The sequence below is a fragment of the Erithacus rubecula genome (assembly GCF_903797595.1).
Source record: "Erithacus rubecula genome assembly, chromosome: 6".
In the NCBI taxonomy this organism is placed as follows: domain Eukaryota; kingdom Metazoa; phylum Chordata; class Aves; order Passeriformes; family Muscicapidae; genus Erithacus; species Erithacus rubecula.
In genome coordinates this window covers 9,656,718-9,673,357 of record NC_136688.1, presented here as the reverse complement: position 1 = coordinate 9,673,357, position 16,640 = coordinate 9,656,718, and the positions used below count along the sequence as shown (strand labels likewise).

The 16,640-nt window shown below is 49.3% G+C and overlaps 2 protein-coding genes across 4 annotated transcripts in view; one reads left to right on the top strand and one right to left on the bottom strand.

Annotated features, from left to right (window-relative positions):
* EPS8L2 (EPS8 signaling adaptor L2) overlaps positions 1–12,509 on the top strand; it is a 48,257-nt gene extending 35,748 nt beyond the window's left edge. For all 3 annotated transcript variants that reach the window (XM_079308294.1, XM_079308295.1, XM_079308296.1), the window contains exons 9-21: positions 251–330; positions 792–918; positions 1,253–1,341; positions 2,851–2,925; positions 3,465–3,613; positions 3,759–3,885; positions 4,242–4,357; positions 6,168–6,273; positions 6,998–7,105; positions 7,967–8,108; positions 9,187–9,370; positions 9,774–9,906; positions 10,265–12,509. In XM_079308294.1, coding sequence (XP_079164420.1) covers positions 251–330; positions 792–918; positions 1,253–1,341; positions 2,851–2,925; positions 3,465–3,613; positions 3,759–3,885; positions 4,242–4,357; positions 6,168–6,273; positions 6,998–7,105; positions 7,967–8,108; positions 9,187–9,370; positions 9,774–9,906; positions 10,265–10,336 — 1,508 coding nt within the window. In that variant the 3' untranslated portion in view covers positions 10,337–12,509. The remainder of the gene's footprint in view (positions 1–250; positions 331–791; positions 919–1,252; positions 1,342–2,850; positions 2,926–3,464; positions 3,614–3,758; positions 3,886–4,241; positions 4,358–6,167; positions 6,274–6,997; positions 7,106–7,966; positions 8,109–9,186; positions 9,371–9,773; positions 9,907–10,264) is intronic.
* The window catches only part of DEAF1 (DEAF1 transcription factor), a 77,797-nt gene extending 65,276 nt beyond the window's left edge, over positions 1–12,521 (bottom strand). Inside the window, exon 1 of the mRNA XM_079308303.1 lies at positions 12,050–12,521. The gene's annotated coding sequence lies outside the window, so the exon portion shown is untranslated. The remainder of the gene's footprint in view (positions 1–12,049) is intronic.
* Between the last annotated feature and the right edge of the window lie 4,119 nt (positions 12,522–16,640).

Here is a 16,640-nt window from a genome sequence, read left to right as displayed (position 1 = left end):
GCACAAGAGGCCACCCCAGCAATTGTTCCCACTGGAATATCCCCCCTACACTGGGCATGTGGCTTCTGGAAGCTGGGACGTGCCTCATGGTTGGGTTTTTTGCAGGATGATTGGGACTTAGCACCTATTACAAACATTATTCCTGAAATGCCTTCACAACCCAGAACAAACACCCAAGCTGGGAGCTACCATACTATGGATCCTATTTCCAACCTCTGATAGTGAATATTTTTCTCTGCCTTGTTTGCAGACTATGACCGACGAAGCTCCGGCTCTCACGACCATGAGGAATCCCGCGCCATGTTAGCACAGAAGATTGAAAAGGAAACGGTGGGTGACAGGGACACTGCACAGTCCATAGGCAGGAGCAGAGGCAGGGAGCAAGGGGCTTCTGCATGAGCAGACATTTAATGCATCACCTGGGCATTTTTCCAGTTGACACCTGCTGTGCATAAAGATAAGGTGGCCAAAAGCAAGTTCCCATTGCTGCATCAGTGACAATGTCCTATGACCTGAGGCAGTTTGGCTGATTCCAGCTCTGCTCCTCCCCATCCCACTTGGGTTATTTTCCAGCTGTCCATTAGCAGGGGTCACTTGTCACATTGGTAAGGACAGCACACAGCCAGGCCCAGCAGCTCTGTGCTTGCAAAGGGATGCATTGGGCTGCATTTCATGCCTGGACTGCCCACTTATGTGCATTCTCCTGGGTAATGCAGCAGTCCCTGGGATTCAGGCTCCCAGCCGTGTGCAGCCCAGGCTCATGTTGGTCCCTTGGGTTTCTGTTCTCACAGCAAATCCTGAACTGCACCCTGGATGACATCGAAGTGTTTGTTGCCCGGCTCCAGAAGGCTGCAGAGGCATTCCGACAGCTCAACCAAAGGAAGAAAGGGAAGAAGAACAAGAAGAAAGGGCCAGCAGGTGCAGTGCAGCAGCTGCAACAAGCAGGGAGCACAGGGATGAAGGTGGGGGGGACACCTCAGCTCCTGGCCCAGCAGGGTGGGATCGATGCCATGGCACAGCCACAGATCCAGGCACACCAGTCTGGGAGGTGCCACTGTCCACGGGCACCTCTGGCAGAGCTCATGGAGCCTCTGGCACATAGAGGGAATTTCCCCTTCCCTGAACCCCTGATTTTCAGAATTTCTGGTCTCAACACCCATTTCTGCTCTGCCTTCTGCATGGCAGGCAGATGGAACCTTCCCAAAGAGGATGCTGTCACTAACGAGTCCTTCTCTGCCCCTTCTCCTGGCAGAGGGAATGCTAACTCTCCGAGCAAGACCCCCAAGCGAGGCCGAGTTCATCGACTGCTTCCAGAAAACCAAACTGGCTTTTAATCTCTTGGTAAGATATGGAGGACTTTCCATCCCATGCAGGGACAGGGCATTTCCCCATGTATCCCAGCAGTGAGTGTTTAGAGTGAAACATGAATGGAAAACACTGACAAGGGACAGCAGTGTGAATTCCAGGTTCTTCAGAACTCAGAACATTGTGACAGGCTTGTACAAGCCTGGGACAAGCTGTTGAACCAAAACTAGAAGCATCAAGTCTGGGATGTGACAGAGCAGCCCAGAGGGTTACAATGCCTGGGTCTTTTCAGATCCAGGCCTGGGAAGTCTCTGCTTGACTGTAACTGAAGTCCCCCATTGCCTCAATATTTCTGGTCCCTCTCTTTCTCCCCTCTGTATTGTGGAGGGGATGAAAAGCAAGAACATGAAGATGTTCCCAGTGCTACCAGCTCTGCTCAGTGAAACACAAGAGACCAGGAGTCTAACAGGGCAGCAGGAATTCTGTCAGTTGTGACCAAACTTGTCCAGCAAATACATCCTCCAAGCTCCTTTCTGGGCAGTCATTAATAAGGAAACCCCAGAGATGGTAAACAACCTTAGTGCAAGCTCCAGCCTTTTCTTTGAGAAGCAAATATGGATAATTTGTGCTTGCTCAGGATTAGAAGGAGCAGCTTATCTCCTGGCAAGAGCACAGGGTTGAGCATGGAGCAGAGCTGGGACTCTGTGGTGGAGCCCTGCCACATTCCTCACCACATGACTGCTGAGTCCCTGGGGAGTGCCCGTTCACTGGGTCACCCTGCTGCCAGCAGTTGTTTTCCACTCTCCTCTCCACATTAATGTTTCATCTCCAGCATTTCAAATGCTTTGCATTTTTACCAAAAAATACAAAGTAGGGACCCTGTCTCCCAATGACAGCAGTGCCAGGAGCCCAGGACAGGAGAAGGAGCTTGAATGGAAGCACAAACTGGAGAGGCTTCTCACCATAGCTCTGCTGCTACCAAAACCCAGTTTTTACAGTAGATTAACCCCAAGTTATTGCTCTTCCATTCTGCCACAGTTCACCTCAAATACCACTGGATTTGGAGCCTTTCAGTGGCCAGGGCAGCTCCGGTTGCCACAGGCAGGACCTTGGTGGAGACTGTCCCTTGTCAGCAATTGCCAAGGGATCCTCAAAACACCAATCCTGTTGTTTTCATTCATGGAACTAGTGGGATTCTCAACCCTGCAATAGGCAGAAGCAACCATAACCCTCACCCATAACTCTCACTAGGACTTTCAAAATAAGCCAAGGTTTTGTGTGTCTGTTCAAATTACCTTCCAAGGCATTGATTTAACTGAGAGGGTATTCCACCATTCCTGAAATTCACTGGGAATTAGAAATGGACACAAAATAAAAATTTTTATAAAAATAAAAACCAAAAAAACCCCAAACTCTAAAAAGTAAAAATTAATGATTCCTACTCCCCCATCTCTGACTCTTCTCATCATCCAGCAACACTCCCCCCATGTGACAGAAAAGAGAAGGCACACTCAGGTTAAGATTAAACTCTGTTTCTCTTTCCAGGCCAAACTGAGGAAGCACATCCAGAACCCCAGCGCTTCGGAGTTGGTGCATTTCCTATTTGGGCCACTGGAACTGGTAAATCTTATTCCCAGGTCTCACTTACTTCTACTTCACACTTACAAGCAGACAGATTGTGCAGAAAGGTTAGAAAATTGCTCATGCCTGGCCACAGCTTTCTCAGGAACTCCAGAAGTGATGCTGGTTGTTCCTGGCCTCTGATCCAGTCTGCAGCTTGCAATCAAACATGGCTCAATATTAGCACTGAAAATGCTTGGAAGCAGAAATCCCAACTTGGGAAAGGAGCCAGAAAGGACACAGGAATAGCAAGATACTTTCCATGTTTTGAATTGTCAGTTTGTGATACTTGTACACTTGTCTGTAGCTACAGCTCATTTGTAGATCAGATCTTGCTTTGACTCCAATCCAGAAAAATCTCATGTTCCTCTGAACTGTCCAGTCTCCTTCAAAGACGTAGGTTGATGATTCTTGAGGTGACTGAGCTGATCCAAGGATCAGTTTTGTCTTTGATTCCTGTTCCTTGTGTGTGCCTGGTTTGACATGTTGACAGTTTCTTGCAAGTTCTCTCTTCTTTGTGTGCTTTGTGTGTGACCCAGATCATCAATAGCTGTGGTGGCCCTGAGCTGGCCAGGTCTGTCCTCAGCCCACTGCTTTCTAAAGATGCCACGGATTTCCTGAGAGGACACCTGACACCCAAAGAGATAAACCTCTGGGATTCCCTGGGGGAGACATGGACCAGATCCAGGTGAGGACAGAGCCGCCATCTCCCCAGGTTCCCCAGGCAGAGGGGATATTTGGATGCCCTGATGCTCCTGCTTCTCCTATGAGGGGATGCTCTCAAAGACACATTCCTTGTCAATGTCACCTCATATTCCCACTTTGTGTCCTAGAGCTGAGTGGCCCCGAGATGCGAATATCCCCACCTACATCCCCAAATTCCGCAATGGCTGGGAACCACCCACAGAAATCTTCCGTGGAGCTCCCTGGGAAATCGACATTGGACACTTGCAAGAGGAGGTCAGTCCTGTGTCCCTGGGGATCCTCTCCTCCCTCTCCCTCCCCCTTTTCCAGAGAGATGGAGCTGCAGGGAGTGTGGTGCTGTGCAACAAGTAGTTGCCTCAAAACTCAGTTGGATCTGCTCGCTCCAGTTAAATACTGAAGGCAAATGAGCTGGTAAAGGGCAGCAATAATCAGCCTCTCCTGACTCAAGGCAACAGGACCCTACAATGTCACTGAGCTCCAGGGACACAGCTTTCCTGAAGAACATCTTGACCAAAAGCTGCCAGACCATCTCATCTCCCACTATCCCTCTCCTTTTCTCTGATCAGCTTTCCCCTTTCCTGGTAACACTGACCCCACGTCTGCCTTTCCAGCTCTCCTCAGCCAATGGATATCCTTACCGGAACTCCTCGCTCAAGCGTGGCCAGGCGGCTGAGCAGACACAGGCTGGGGATGCCTTCAAACAGAATGTCACTCCACATGGAAACAGGTAATGGATCTGCACCCCCAGAGCTTCAGCTCCTCCCCTGGAACCTCATGAACACACACAGACACATGCAGTGATGCTGGGAAGTCGGGGCATCCTGGACACAACTCTGCCACTATAAGTAACCACCAAGAGCAGATAAAGATCAGCTGAGGGATTATTCCCGGGAGCACTGTCTGCAGCAGCTCTGCAAGGAAAGAAATCCCAGGTGTTTTCCTCCACAGGAGGCAAAAATGTAGGCTGACTTCATCAGTCCATCCATAGGTCTTGTTTCCCACCAAAGTGACCCTTAAGGATCAAGTGCCAAAGATGCTGCATGGTGCTTTGGCTTTCCAGATGTGCAGAGATGTTGGAATCATGGAATTACAGAATGGATTGGGTGGGATGGGACCTTAAAGATGACCCAGTTCCAGCCCCCTGCCATGGCCAGGGACACCTTCTGCTACCCCACATTGCTCCAGGCTCTGTCCAACCTGGCCTTGAACACTTCCTGGGATGGGGCAGCCACAGTTTCTCTGGGCAAACTTGCCAGGGCCTCCCACCCCCATAGGTGGGAAGAATATCCCAATATCCCATCTAAACCCACCCTCTGGCAGTGGGGAGCCATTCCCCCTTGTCCTGTCACTCCAGGCTCTTCCCCAAAGTCCCTCTCCAGCTCTCCTGGAGCCCCTTTAGGCACTGGAAAGGGCTCTAAGGGCTCCCTGGAGCTTTCTCTTCTCCAGGCTGAACATTCCCAGCTCTCCCAGCCTGTCTGTGTAATGCTCCAGCCCTTGGAGCACTTCCTGGCCCTTCCTGGCCTCCTCTGGACACCCCTGAGGATCTCTCCACTCATGCCAAAGCCACCACAGGTTGCACAGACAGAAGGAATCTGCCCTAAGGGAAGGGCACACACAGACCTTGCCCTGTTGGAAACACAGGGCCAGGGAAGAGCAGCCTGAGCTCCCAGTGCTGCTGGAAAACATTTCAGCTGAGGAAGGAGCTTTGTTTTGGAGACAGCAGCTATCCCTTGGCTTGAGACACAACCAAAGGCAAACCACTGATGAGAGGCTGAATAAAACAATATATTCCAGTCCTGGCCACCTCTCCCCCAGGGAACTGACAGGGTGCAGGGTTCAGACAACTCTTAATGAGACAGAATTCTAGAAAATGGGGAAAACCCCTCCCCTTTCTTCAGAAGTCTAGAAAAGTTCACTTCCAAACCCAGAACCAGCCAGGCCACCCTTTTGCCTCAGGTTTTTTCCAAGGGAAAGATGGGTCTTCCACCTTTTAACAGCCTCAATGTGCATTTTCCATCACCAGTTACTCCATGGTGCAAAACTTCCATCAAAGTGCTTTTAATTCAGAGTTTAGAGGCTTTATCTGCTTCCTTGTTTACATGAGCTCACACCCTGGAAATTGTCACATCTCCAAACTCTTCACAAATTCCACATCAGTCCTCTGCCATGATTTGACACATGACTTTGCAGGGATTTGAGTCAAGTTTTCAGCTGACCATCCACTTTTCTGTTGCCAGCTCTAGTCTAGGAAAAAACCTCAATCCAGACTATTTTTCCATGAGTTTCTGTTCTAATCTAAAGGATTTATGACCTTTACTATAATAGTCCAAATCCAAAGCAAAATACCTTAAATCCAATTATATCAGCAAAATAACTTATTTTTCTCATTCACCATATCACTAGTCCTGATAGGAACGGGGAAATGATGCAATGTGGAACAGGGAAAGAATTAGGATCATTTCTCTTCTCCAATTCTGATTTTCTTGGCCTTGTAATTGGATGGGCCTCCACTAAAATTCCAGCTTTTCCTCCTGCAGGAATTTTGAGGCCCAGGGAGCTCCCAGGAGATTTGCCAAAATCCGCTATGATTTCACCGCACGAAACGCCAATGAGCTCTCGGTGCTCAAGGATGAAATCCTGGAGGTAGGTGACCATTCCTGGGAAAAGGTGTGTCCCTTCCCCTTCCCAGGGACAGGAGAGAGCTCAGGATACCAGCAAGCACCAGCTCTAGGTGGTGTCTGAGCAGTGACATGGAGCTCTGCTCAGATCCAAAGCTGGAACTGTGCTGTGTCACTTCCTCAGTTCAAACACATCAGTCCCACTGTAACCACAGTGAGGAGAGGGGACAACAACTCCCTGTCCTGCTGTGCTCATCCTGGGTCTGTACTTCACTTCCCTCTCCATGGGGAATTGTTTTCTCTGAAAAACACCTTTTTCATAACTTTTCTCTTCCTGCAGCTGGAGAATGTAGAACATGACTTGGGCTAACACCAATCTGTTACCTGGGGAAAAGGTTTCTGTGCAAAATGTGGCTTTTTATTTATTTATCTATTTTAACACAAAAAGACAACAGAAACTCAGTCATTGGGAAAAAAAAAGATCTGGAGAAACATGGACATTATGTAGCAACTATGAGTTTTTCAGCACACAGACATGCTCTCCTGTTCATCCTTATGATAAATTCTGATGCCTTCCAGGAAAAGTTTCAATCCTGGATTGCATCTGAGAGCAGCAGACCTAATCAGAGCTCCTGGCCTCAGTGATGTCCTTCTGGGTGGCCCATCCTCACTATATTCTGGTTGTGTCTGCCTATATTCTGCCTGTGTCTGTCCATGTTCCCACTAGCAGATTAATTTTTGTCCCTCAGGTGTTGGAAGATAATAAGCAATGGTGGAAGTTGCTCAACCGGAGTGGACAGGCTGGTTATGTTCCATACAATATCCTGGATGTGGTGAAACTGGAAGAGCTCGAACAGGTCTGTAGTCAGGTGGTACCTGACTGGTACCAGCTGCAGGGCACAATCTGCCTCTGGGAATAATCTTGTCATTAGACCCCCTGGATTTCTTAGGATACTATGCACAAGTCAGGATGAACCCTCAGAAGTAGACAAAGTCAGGAGATTCCTGAGTGTCATATGATAAAACTCCATTTTGCCACTATTGCCTTCCCAAATAAGGCCTATCCTTCCCATCTGTACAGCAGCCTCCTGTTTTCCATATTTTTCTATGTCAAGATTTTTGTTGGGGGCAAAATTAAAGATGGACACTTCCCTCATCCAGTTCAGTTAGCAGCAGGAAACACTTCACTTGAGTGGAGGCAGATGGAAATGCCATCTACGTGAGAATTAAGTGAATACTGCAACTTGCACTGCAGCAATATGGAGCTGAAGTGTTCCAAATGCCCCAGGGAAGCATGGAATTGCTTCCCTATTTTGGTATTGAAGAGTCTGGATGAAGCCTAAGGGAGCCCAGTAGGCTTCTGGATAAATCCTAGCTAGTTTAATTGAAATGTCAAAAAACTTTCCAGTCTGCTCCAGGCCCTTGGCAGTGGTCACACCTTACATCCCAGCTATGGAGCACTGAGGCTTTGCCTTTCATTAGGATTGAACATGTTTGGCATCTCTAGAAATCCCTTTTGCAAACTTCAGTCTTTGCTTTGGGCTCTTCATTCCCAGAAATTAACTTCTTCCATGCAGCTCCATGTGAGGTCTCACCAGCCCCACATCAGCACAAGGACAACATGGCAGTTTGTCCCTCCGTGGGTGTGAGGTGAAAAGTTTAAGAAAATTAAAAACGGTGGAAAAAAAATTCTTAATTTTTTTTCCCTTTCTATCCAGTCTAACCAGAGGTACAAAGGAGACCTGAGCCCCAGGGGCTATGGCCCATCCAGTCCAACTCACAAGATGCCTGCCAGCTACGCCGGGGATAAGTGGGGCAGTGAGATGTTATCACGCAACTCTCCACAGGACGCCAAAGAACGTACGTGTGTGTCCCACTCTGTGTCCCACGCTGGGATCCCCTGGATTTGGGTGCTCCAGGGACCAGACCTATCCAAAGGGCTCCCCTGCACCTTTCAGTGTTCAGAAATAGAACAGCACTGAATCTAGAGGTTATTCTAGGTAGAGCCAAGAGAGCAGCCCTGGAGCCTGTGGTGCCTCCCAGGCTCTCAGGCACTCCAGGACGAGCAGGGCAGTAAGTGATCACCCCATTCCTCCTTCCTCCAGTTTGACCTTCCTCCTCCTCCAAAGGAGAGAGTTTCCTTTCTCTTCCAAAACATTTAAGTGTGTCTAAGAAACAGCTCAGGTCAATCTCTTTCTCTCCCTTCCTTTGGCTGCCACACACATGGCACCTGCCTGGCTGGTTCCTTCATGTGGTTCCACAGAATTCCCAGCCAAAAGGGAGAACCACATCCCTCCCTCACCCTGCACATATTGCAGTGGTCACAGAGCAGGAGAGAGACAAGGTCACCTTACCCTTATCCCACTCTGTCCACTCCTGGAAGGAAGAGCTCTTTTGGGACAATGGAAAGCCCTGCAGTAAAAGGGCACAAATCTGTTCCTAACACCGAGTTACCCTCCACAGTCCTCAGGAGTTACGTGGGGAAAGTGACACTGGATGAAGTGTCACTGCAGTTTTCATGGAATCACTGGATGGCCTGGGCTGGAAGGGACCTTTCACATCATTTCATCATGAGTGTGTGACTCATTCCCAGTTTGTACTTCCTGCCTTTTCTGTTCCACTGCAGAGCAAAACCTGGAGCTCTGGGATCAGCAAATTACTGACTAGAAGTAGCAGAGAGAACTGAAAAGGCCGCAATCCCAAAAGTCCAACTGTAGATTCTCACAGATCTGTCCTTCCACATCAGGCAACAGCCAAGGGGTGATGGGAGGAAAATAAATGGCAATGCAGGGGCACAGAAAATGGCAACCACTTTTCTGGGCTGAATTTAAATAAAAATGCTGAGCCACACCCTCATTTTCCTTACAAATTCCCCACAAACACATTTAATGGGATTTTTGACTGAAGACTTGATTTCATTCCCTACCTGTTTCTACAGAACTAATTCACCAAATGGATGAGCTGAATGACGAGCTGCTAAAGAAGATCACAAACAATAAAATTCAGCCTCCTCACAGGAATTTCAAAGTGGAAAAGCCTCAGCAAGTTTTTGTGCCCCTCACCTTTGAATCCAGCACTGAAGAAGTCAAAGCCTGGCTGGAGGCCAAGTCATTCAGCAAAGAGTAAGATTTGTTCTGTTGCCACCTGGAATTCTTGTCCTTCCCTGGAGAAGGAGCAGGGGAGGCTGCTGGCACCATCTGACCTGGGACAACTCACTGGGATTTACTTACAGAGCCTGTGTTGCAAATCAGATTTCAACCCTATTCAATCCAGGCTCTATAACCAGGATGTTCAGAGCCCAAACTCACTCCCTTTTTCTTACAAACATTTTCTTGAAGAAAAATAATGAAGGAACTAAACCCACGGCCTGAAATGCCACTGGAATCCCAGGTGCCACTCTGGCTCAGCCCCAGGGCCCTGTGATCTGGTCCCAGTGCAGCTCCCTGCCCCCACCTCCCACTCCTCACCTCTGGCACGAGGCCACGTGCAGCACAACCATCATCTCCCCACTTTGTGTCTCCCCAGGACCGTGGAGCACCTGGGCATCCTCACTGGAGCTCAGCTCTTCTCCCTCAACAGAGAGGAGCTGAAGAAGGTGTGTGGTGATGAGGGAAACAGAGTATACAGCAAGATCACAGTGGAGAAAAACTTGCTGGAGGTAAGTGATTTTCTGGATAATTCCTGCTGGAATGGGGACTGTACCAGCACTGTCAGATAGCTCATTAAACAGGCATCTTAAGAAATACAATTGAAAAAAATAAACAAAATGCAATGCAACTAAAATCCACACCAGCAATAAAACACACATAAAAATTCTGAAGTGTCTTTTAAGCAAAAAGGCCCCAAATTTATAAGGGAGATCCCCCTATTTCCACTAATTAATCTGCTTTTTACTGATATCACCTATCTCTTTGAAACTAGCTCTACTCCTACAGCATTCTTTAAATACTGTAATTTAACTACAGCTTGAAGTTCAAATCCAAATTTTCAAATCCAAACTTTTGTTTCCATTCCAGAAAAGCAGAGGCGAGTCAGAGCTCCAAGAAATCATGAAGCGCCGCCAGGAAAGGATTGATTCTGCTAATTAAAGTCTCTCTGCTTTATTTCAGCTCTTAGCCCTAAGTAGTGCAGAAAAAAGGGAATGAAAGCAATGATTCCCGGCCCAGGCCGGAGGCAGCAGAGCTCCTTTGGGGTCCAGCTGCCATCAGAGTGACAATTCCTTGAACACTCTTGGGAAGGGTTGACATAAGACCATGTCCCACTGGGAAAGGTGTTTTAATTTTGCATGAAGTATTTTTTTTATAACTATATATTTTATACTGGAATTTTCTGTGCATGCTATCGGAGCAGGATTCACATGGGGCTGGATGTACAAGGGCTGGACTCGAGCAAACAAAGACCCCCAGAGCTTTTCTCCAAGGGCTGTCCCTGCTTCCCCCTTGCTGGCAGAGCAGGTGTGGCACAGCAAGGAGAGGCAGCCTCAAGGCTGGAGCCTGCTCCATGGGAATAAGGCTTTGGAACCCTGCACTGGTTTGGGTTTAAAGAAAGGACATTAAAGCTCATCCTGTTCCATCCCCCATCATGGGCAGGGACACCTCACACAAGCCCAAGTTGTTCCAAACCCTGTCCAGCCTGGCCTTGGACAATTCCTGGGATGGGGATCACAACCTCTCTGGGTAGCCTAAGGCAGCCCCATTTCCATTTCCTCCTCAGTGCAGGTGTCCCCTGCAGCTCACGAGCACAGGCCTGGTGACAGCTCCCTGTCCCCCTGTGTCCCCTCATTGGACAAGGCTGGAATGGCAACACACATTCCCAAAGTCTGGCTGCTTCCTTAAATACACATCTCTGAGCAGCTGAAATGAGCTCTCAGTGCCTAGAAACGAGCAGGAGTGACAGACAAAGGGATCTGGGTGTGGAAATAGGTGAGTTCCACCTGCAGAGGCCGGGGCTCAGGGCAGCTGTGAGCCCTTCCCTGGGGCACTGATCCTGCCCTGGAATGTTGTGCTGTTGCCAAACCCGGCCTCAAACCAGGAGAAGATAAGCCCTGACCATTTGCTCCCGACCCAGGCACACCCACAGCCCTTCCCAGGGTGTTGGTCACTCGTCCCCACCTTCACGTTTTCAGTGCAAAAAGTCAGCTGAAATGATTCCCAAATAGCTGAAACCCCAAAGCACTGGGAAAGGCAGGTTTAACTCCAAATAAATGGGCATAAGGAAAAAAAAAATCTAATTCAGCACAGGATCTTGCTCTTGACTTCCTGTTTTCCTTCATAAAGTTATGTGCATTTGTATATAACAATTTGTAAATAGGGGTGAGGAAAATTTCTCTCCCTAGAGGCAGAATTTGTGATTATGCTTCCAAAATTTACTCTCAGTCTCAAAACTCAAGCAAGCAGCGTAGCTCCTGCCCACAGCAAGGCTGGCACAGGCATCTCTATCTCTGTTTAACTGACAGACCAACCTGATTGCAGAGCAGTGAAGCAAACACAGCTCCAGAGCTGCCCACAGCCCAGGGACAGTTGGGTTTTCTCTCTCAGCACGTGCTGAGTCTTTGCCCAAATTTGTGCCTGTCCTTGCACATTTAATGGAAAAAGCTTTAAAACAGCATCTGGGAAACTCGTGTCTAAATCTGAGAACACCAGTGCACCTCAGTTTTGGCTTTATTCTGAAGTGTCTCCAATGGATAATCAGTTTTCTCCATGTGGAAGAGGACAGTGCTGGCACTAGCAGAGTGAGGGTGCAGGCAGGGGAGGATCCTGGGTTTGGTCACAGCCCTGCTGGGATCTGAGAAGGGCACTCACCTTGTCAGGGAGGGATGAAGAGGACAATCCTCCTGAGAAGCCCTGGCTCTGGATTAGGGTGGAGAAGGGAAGCAGGATGGCAATCACAGGAGGCGAGAAAGTTTCTAAAATGAAAATAAAAACTAATGTTGAGCTAGGAAACACACCACCTTCTAGTCCTGGGGTGTAGAGGAAAGCAAATCACTGGGAATTATTTATCTGGGATTTTAACAGGAGTGTACATGACAGCTCTGTAAAGCTGGGAGCCACAGGAACACTTCCAAAACCAAACTTCAGCAGACCTTATTGCAGAGGAAAATTTTACAAATGTTCAAGCAACTGAGCTGTGCATCTGTTCTGTTTGTTCTGCCTGCAGACACTGCTATAAAGTACTGTACACTGATGTACCTGAGCTAAGGAGACAATGATATAACCATGCACTGTACAAGAGTTATTAAAATAGTTAAGTTATACTTATAAATCCATCTCTGTCTCTTTCACTGGATTTTCATAATGGTTTGACATTGAGTATCAGAAACTCAGAAAAATACCTGAAACCACACATTTCCTTTTGGGTTTGGGGACTGACATTCAACAGGAAGGGTGGTATGGCCTGGATAAATGTGTTTTAAAAACAGGGACAAAGCATGAGAAGGTTGTACAAAATCACATTTGTGCCTATACGGAAGAGGGACTGTGGCAGCTGTCCCAAGTGGAACCATATAAAAAGAGGGAGCAGTATAAACCCCTGACTCAGGGCCTGTTACAAGGATTCTCCAACATTTCCAGCCAAGAGCCATGCTCAGTTTCAGGAGGCAAAAACTTGTTTTCTCTTTTCCCTAATAATTAAGTTACTCAGTTGAAATAATTGGTAATGCCTTTTGCAGATGTTTAGAGGAGTTCAATTTCCAAGTGGGCTCACAGTAACAAGATCACCTGCCCTACAGCCCACATAAAGTTTAGGCGAAGCAAGAGCCCGAAACACCTGCCCTGCTGGCCGGGGTCTCTCAGCGGCTGGAGCTGTACAAGCCATTCCCACCCTTCCCACGGCAGGGAGGGAGCAGAGAGCGCCGAGCTCCTGCAGCGGGGCAGCAGCGGCTCCGCGCCTCCCTCAGGGTTGCGTCCCCTCACGGCCCGCGCGCCGCCATCTTGCGGCTCCGGCGGTCCCGGGCCCGTGAGGGACGGGCGGCTCGGGGCGGCTCGGGCGCCGTGCCGGCCGAGGGGAAGAGCCCCGGGTGGTTCTGGGGACCGAGATCCCGGGACCGGGAGATGCCGGGGCCCAGAGACCCCCGGACACGCTCTGATGGGGACAATGGCGGCGTCAGGGTCGCCAAGGCGACCACCCGCCCCGACCCCCGGGGCCACGCAGCAGCCAATCAGAATCGTTCTCTCTGCCGCTGCCCCTCCCGGCCGCCTCCGACCCTAAATTTGTATAAATATCGATACAATCTATAAAACCTCCCCTTCCCTGTCCTTCCTTACACACCCATGGAGCAAATGTGCTCCATCCTTTGCTCCCAACTGCGCCTCTCCAGCCCAAATCCCAGTTCTCACAGACACAAACCAGACTTTAGGCAATAGTTCCATCAGTGCCTGCAAATCTCAGCTCCCCGTTCTCTCAGATTGCTTGGATTGCTCATCCAAGCACTCACAGCAATCTCACCTCAGCCCAGAGACTCCCTGTCCTCAGAGGGAAACACAGCCTGCTAGGACACAGCTCTGGCACCACATTTTCTCTTGTTCCTGCTGTCCTGGGAAGCCACAGGTAAATCCAATCCCTCAGACCTTGCATCCCTGAACACCAGGAATCTGAGTTTTACCCAGATCCCAGTGCCCTGCACGGCTGTGCTGACACAGGCTGATCACTCTGCACAGCACCATCCCTCATTTCCTTCCCACTGAGCCCAAATCCTCCCCCTGCCCCATCCGTACTGGGGACCAGTGCCTGCCCCAAGCCCAACCAGAGAGCATCCCAAGGAAAGCTGGGAATGGACTGAGAGCTTGGCTCCCCTGACTCCCAAACCAGCCCTTAAATGCACAAATAACCCCCAACCTGCCTCTCTGGTCACAGCCAAAGACCACAACTCCATCATCCCCAAGGAACTCTGGCATTTACCTCTTCACATCTGTCCAAGCCTGTCAGAAGTGCCATTCCCTAGGCAGTGAATCCCAGCAGAGAGGAAGAGAGGAACCCTCTGTCCCTCTGACTGACCCCACAGTGCATGCAGGACTAGTTGGGGTTTTTTAAATTCTATATTTAAAAATTAGTTGAAGAACCTGAAAATCAAAAAATGTGCGCACACAATGTTAGAACCAGTCAACACACACACTCACAGACAGCCACTGACACCCCTTCCTCAGCTTACACAGACTGCAGCCCTTACTCAAAACATTCCTCTGAAGGTGCTTCAACACATCTGCCAACTGCTGCTCCTTGATGGAGAACAGTAAATTCTGGGAAAGTTGGTAACACTGGTGCCACAGGGACCTGCAAGACAGCATGGGGTGGTCTACAAGTAGCTGACAGCTAGGAGTTATCCCCAGACTATGCCCATACATTTTCTATCCAAAACCCCACAGACCAGAGATAAACCATGAAATTTTATAACTGTTCAACCCAGCTGTGACTTCCCTGCCAGGGCAGGGCAGCTCCAAGCATAAGTGGCACAAGGACACACAGTGCACCAAAGATAAGCAAAGATGACAAAAGGACTTGAAATAACTCTCCAGAAGATAAATCCTTGAGGCTGATATGCTCTGAGGTGATGGAACGTACAGATCTAGCGCAGTGAGGAGGATCTAATACCTTCATATAGAAATCCAAGGGAATGGCACATGAAAAAAAAAAATACTGCCAAAACTGAGAAGGAAGATGGAGGAGAACATCTTGCGTACGTCTTCTGGTCTCAAAAAGTAAAAATGTATAAAGGTGCCAGAATAAGCCTGATCCAGGTAAGTACATGAGTAGAGAGCCCTGGGGGTGCCCTGGCAGTGCTGGGACAGCAGTTGGACCTGATGGTCCACAGGAACACCTGAACAGGTCCTGGCAGTGGCACAGCGGGGTGCCACCAGGTCCTGCAGCACAGCTTCTTGAACTTCAGGGTTTCTGTTTTGTGGTACAGATTCACTGGAATTTAACTTCATAAAAATCATTTGGCAAGACTTAACATTAACCCAGGAGCTGTGTGTGATCTCAATCAGTTTAACTAAGGTTTGGGAGAGAAAAACTGCTTTAAAGCTGTGAGCAAACCTCTGTACAATCCTGTCAGGATTAAGGGCAGCAGACCAGGTACGTTGATAAAAATTGCAGAAATTATTTACTTGAATTAATAACAAGGACTAAAATACCTTAATTAATTACTCCTGAGCACAGGAGCTGTAAGTGCTGGTGCAGAGCACCCTGTCTGAAGGAATATTGCAGCAATGACATTCAAGGCAGCAACGCCAATTACCAGGACAAACTGTTACAGACCCAGAACAACACCCAGGGGAAAATCTCCATCCCTGCCCAGAGCAGAGACCTCGGGAGATCTGCCTCAGTGGGGCTCTACGGACTGCTCTCCACTGCAGTGACACAGCGACTGACACCAACATGACCAGAAGAGACTGTTTGTGTTATTTTCTCGACAACTTTGTTTTCATGTCTTCCCCGGGCCGGGGCGATGAAAGGTCTCCCCGAGGGCCGCAGGGCCGGGCCGGGGTTCGGGGTTTTGGGTTCGGGTTCGGCGGGGGCGCGAGCCCCCTCAGAGCCGGGCCCGCTCAGGGCACCTCTCGCCTCAGCGATAGAGGCTGAACCGCCCCTGACCCAGCGTCCCCACCGGGAAGCGCCGCGGAAGATCGCGCTGGGGATCGAGGCCGGATTCAGGCAGCCAAGGGGACGTCGTTCTGGGGATAGGAGCCCTTCATGGCATCATTTTTCTTCCTCCCCAAAGCGCATGCGCGGAATGACGCCATGTTGGAAAGGGCACGATAAGCCTAAGCCGCCATCTTAGGTGTGGTCATGTGCGTTCCGCCCAAACTCCGCCATCTTGCGTTCTGGCAGAAATAATTGTGGTTAATCAGCCATCTTTGCTATTGGTATCACGTGGTTCTGCCCGGAGCCGCCATCTTTTGTGCTGGCAGCAACCGGGCCCCAGCAGTTCTACCACCTCCGGCCCGGGCCGCCCTCTCGGGCGGTGTCGACTTTGATTTGCGGGCCCCCCTCCCCTTTGGGAGCGGCATTTCTCGCTGTCCATCACACACACACAAACACATCTCCACCCCGCGCAGCTCGGCCGAGCCCCGTCCGCCACTGCCCCGCCACCTGTCCCCGGTCCGGGGTCTCTCATAGTTTCTTGCCCTTGTAACACACAAACAGCCTCCCATCAACACCATGGTCACGGTTCTCTAAGTACGAAACTTCATTAGTCACAGGCATGACTAAGACCTTCAGAGCCTGTGAGTTAAGGGCAGTATAAAAAAAAAAAAAAAAAAAAAAAAGCTTTTTGCTCATTCAGTTTTCTTTATGACAAATATCTCTGTTACTGATCACATTTCCAATAGCGGCAGGCAGCTAATCTATGTTCCTGGCAGGGTATTCCTGTCCAAGTCCATTTTTTTTGCAGCTGCCTCA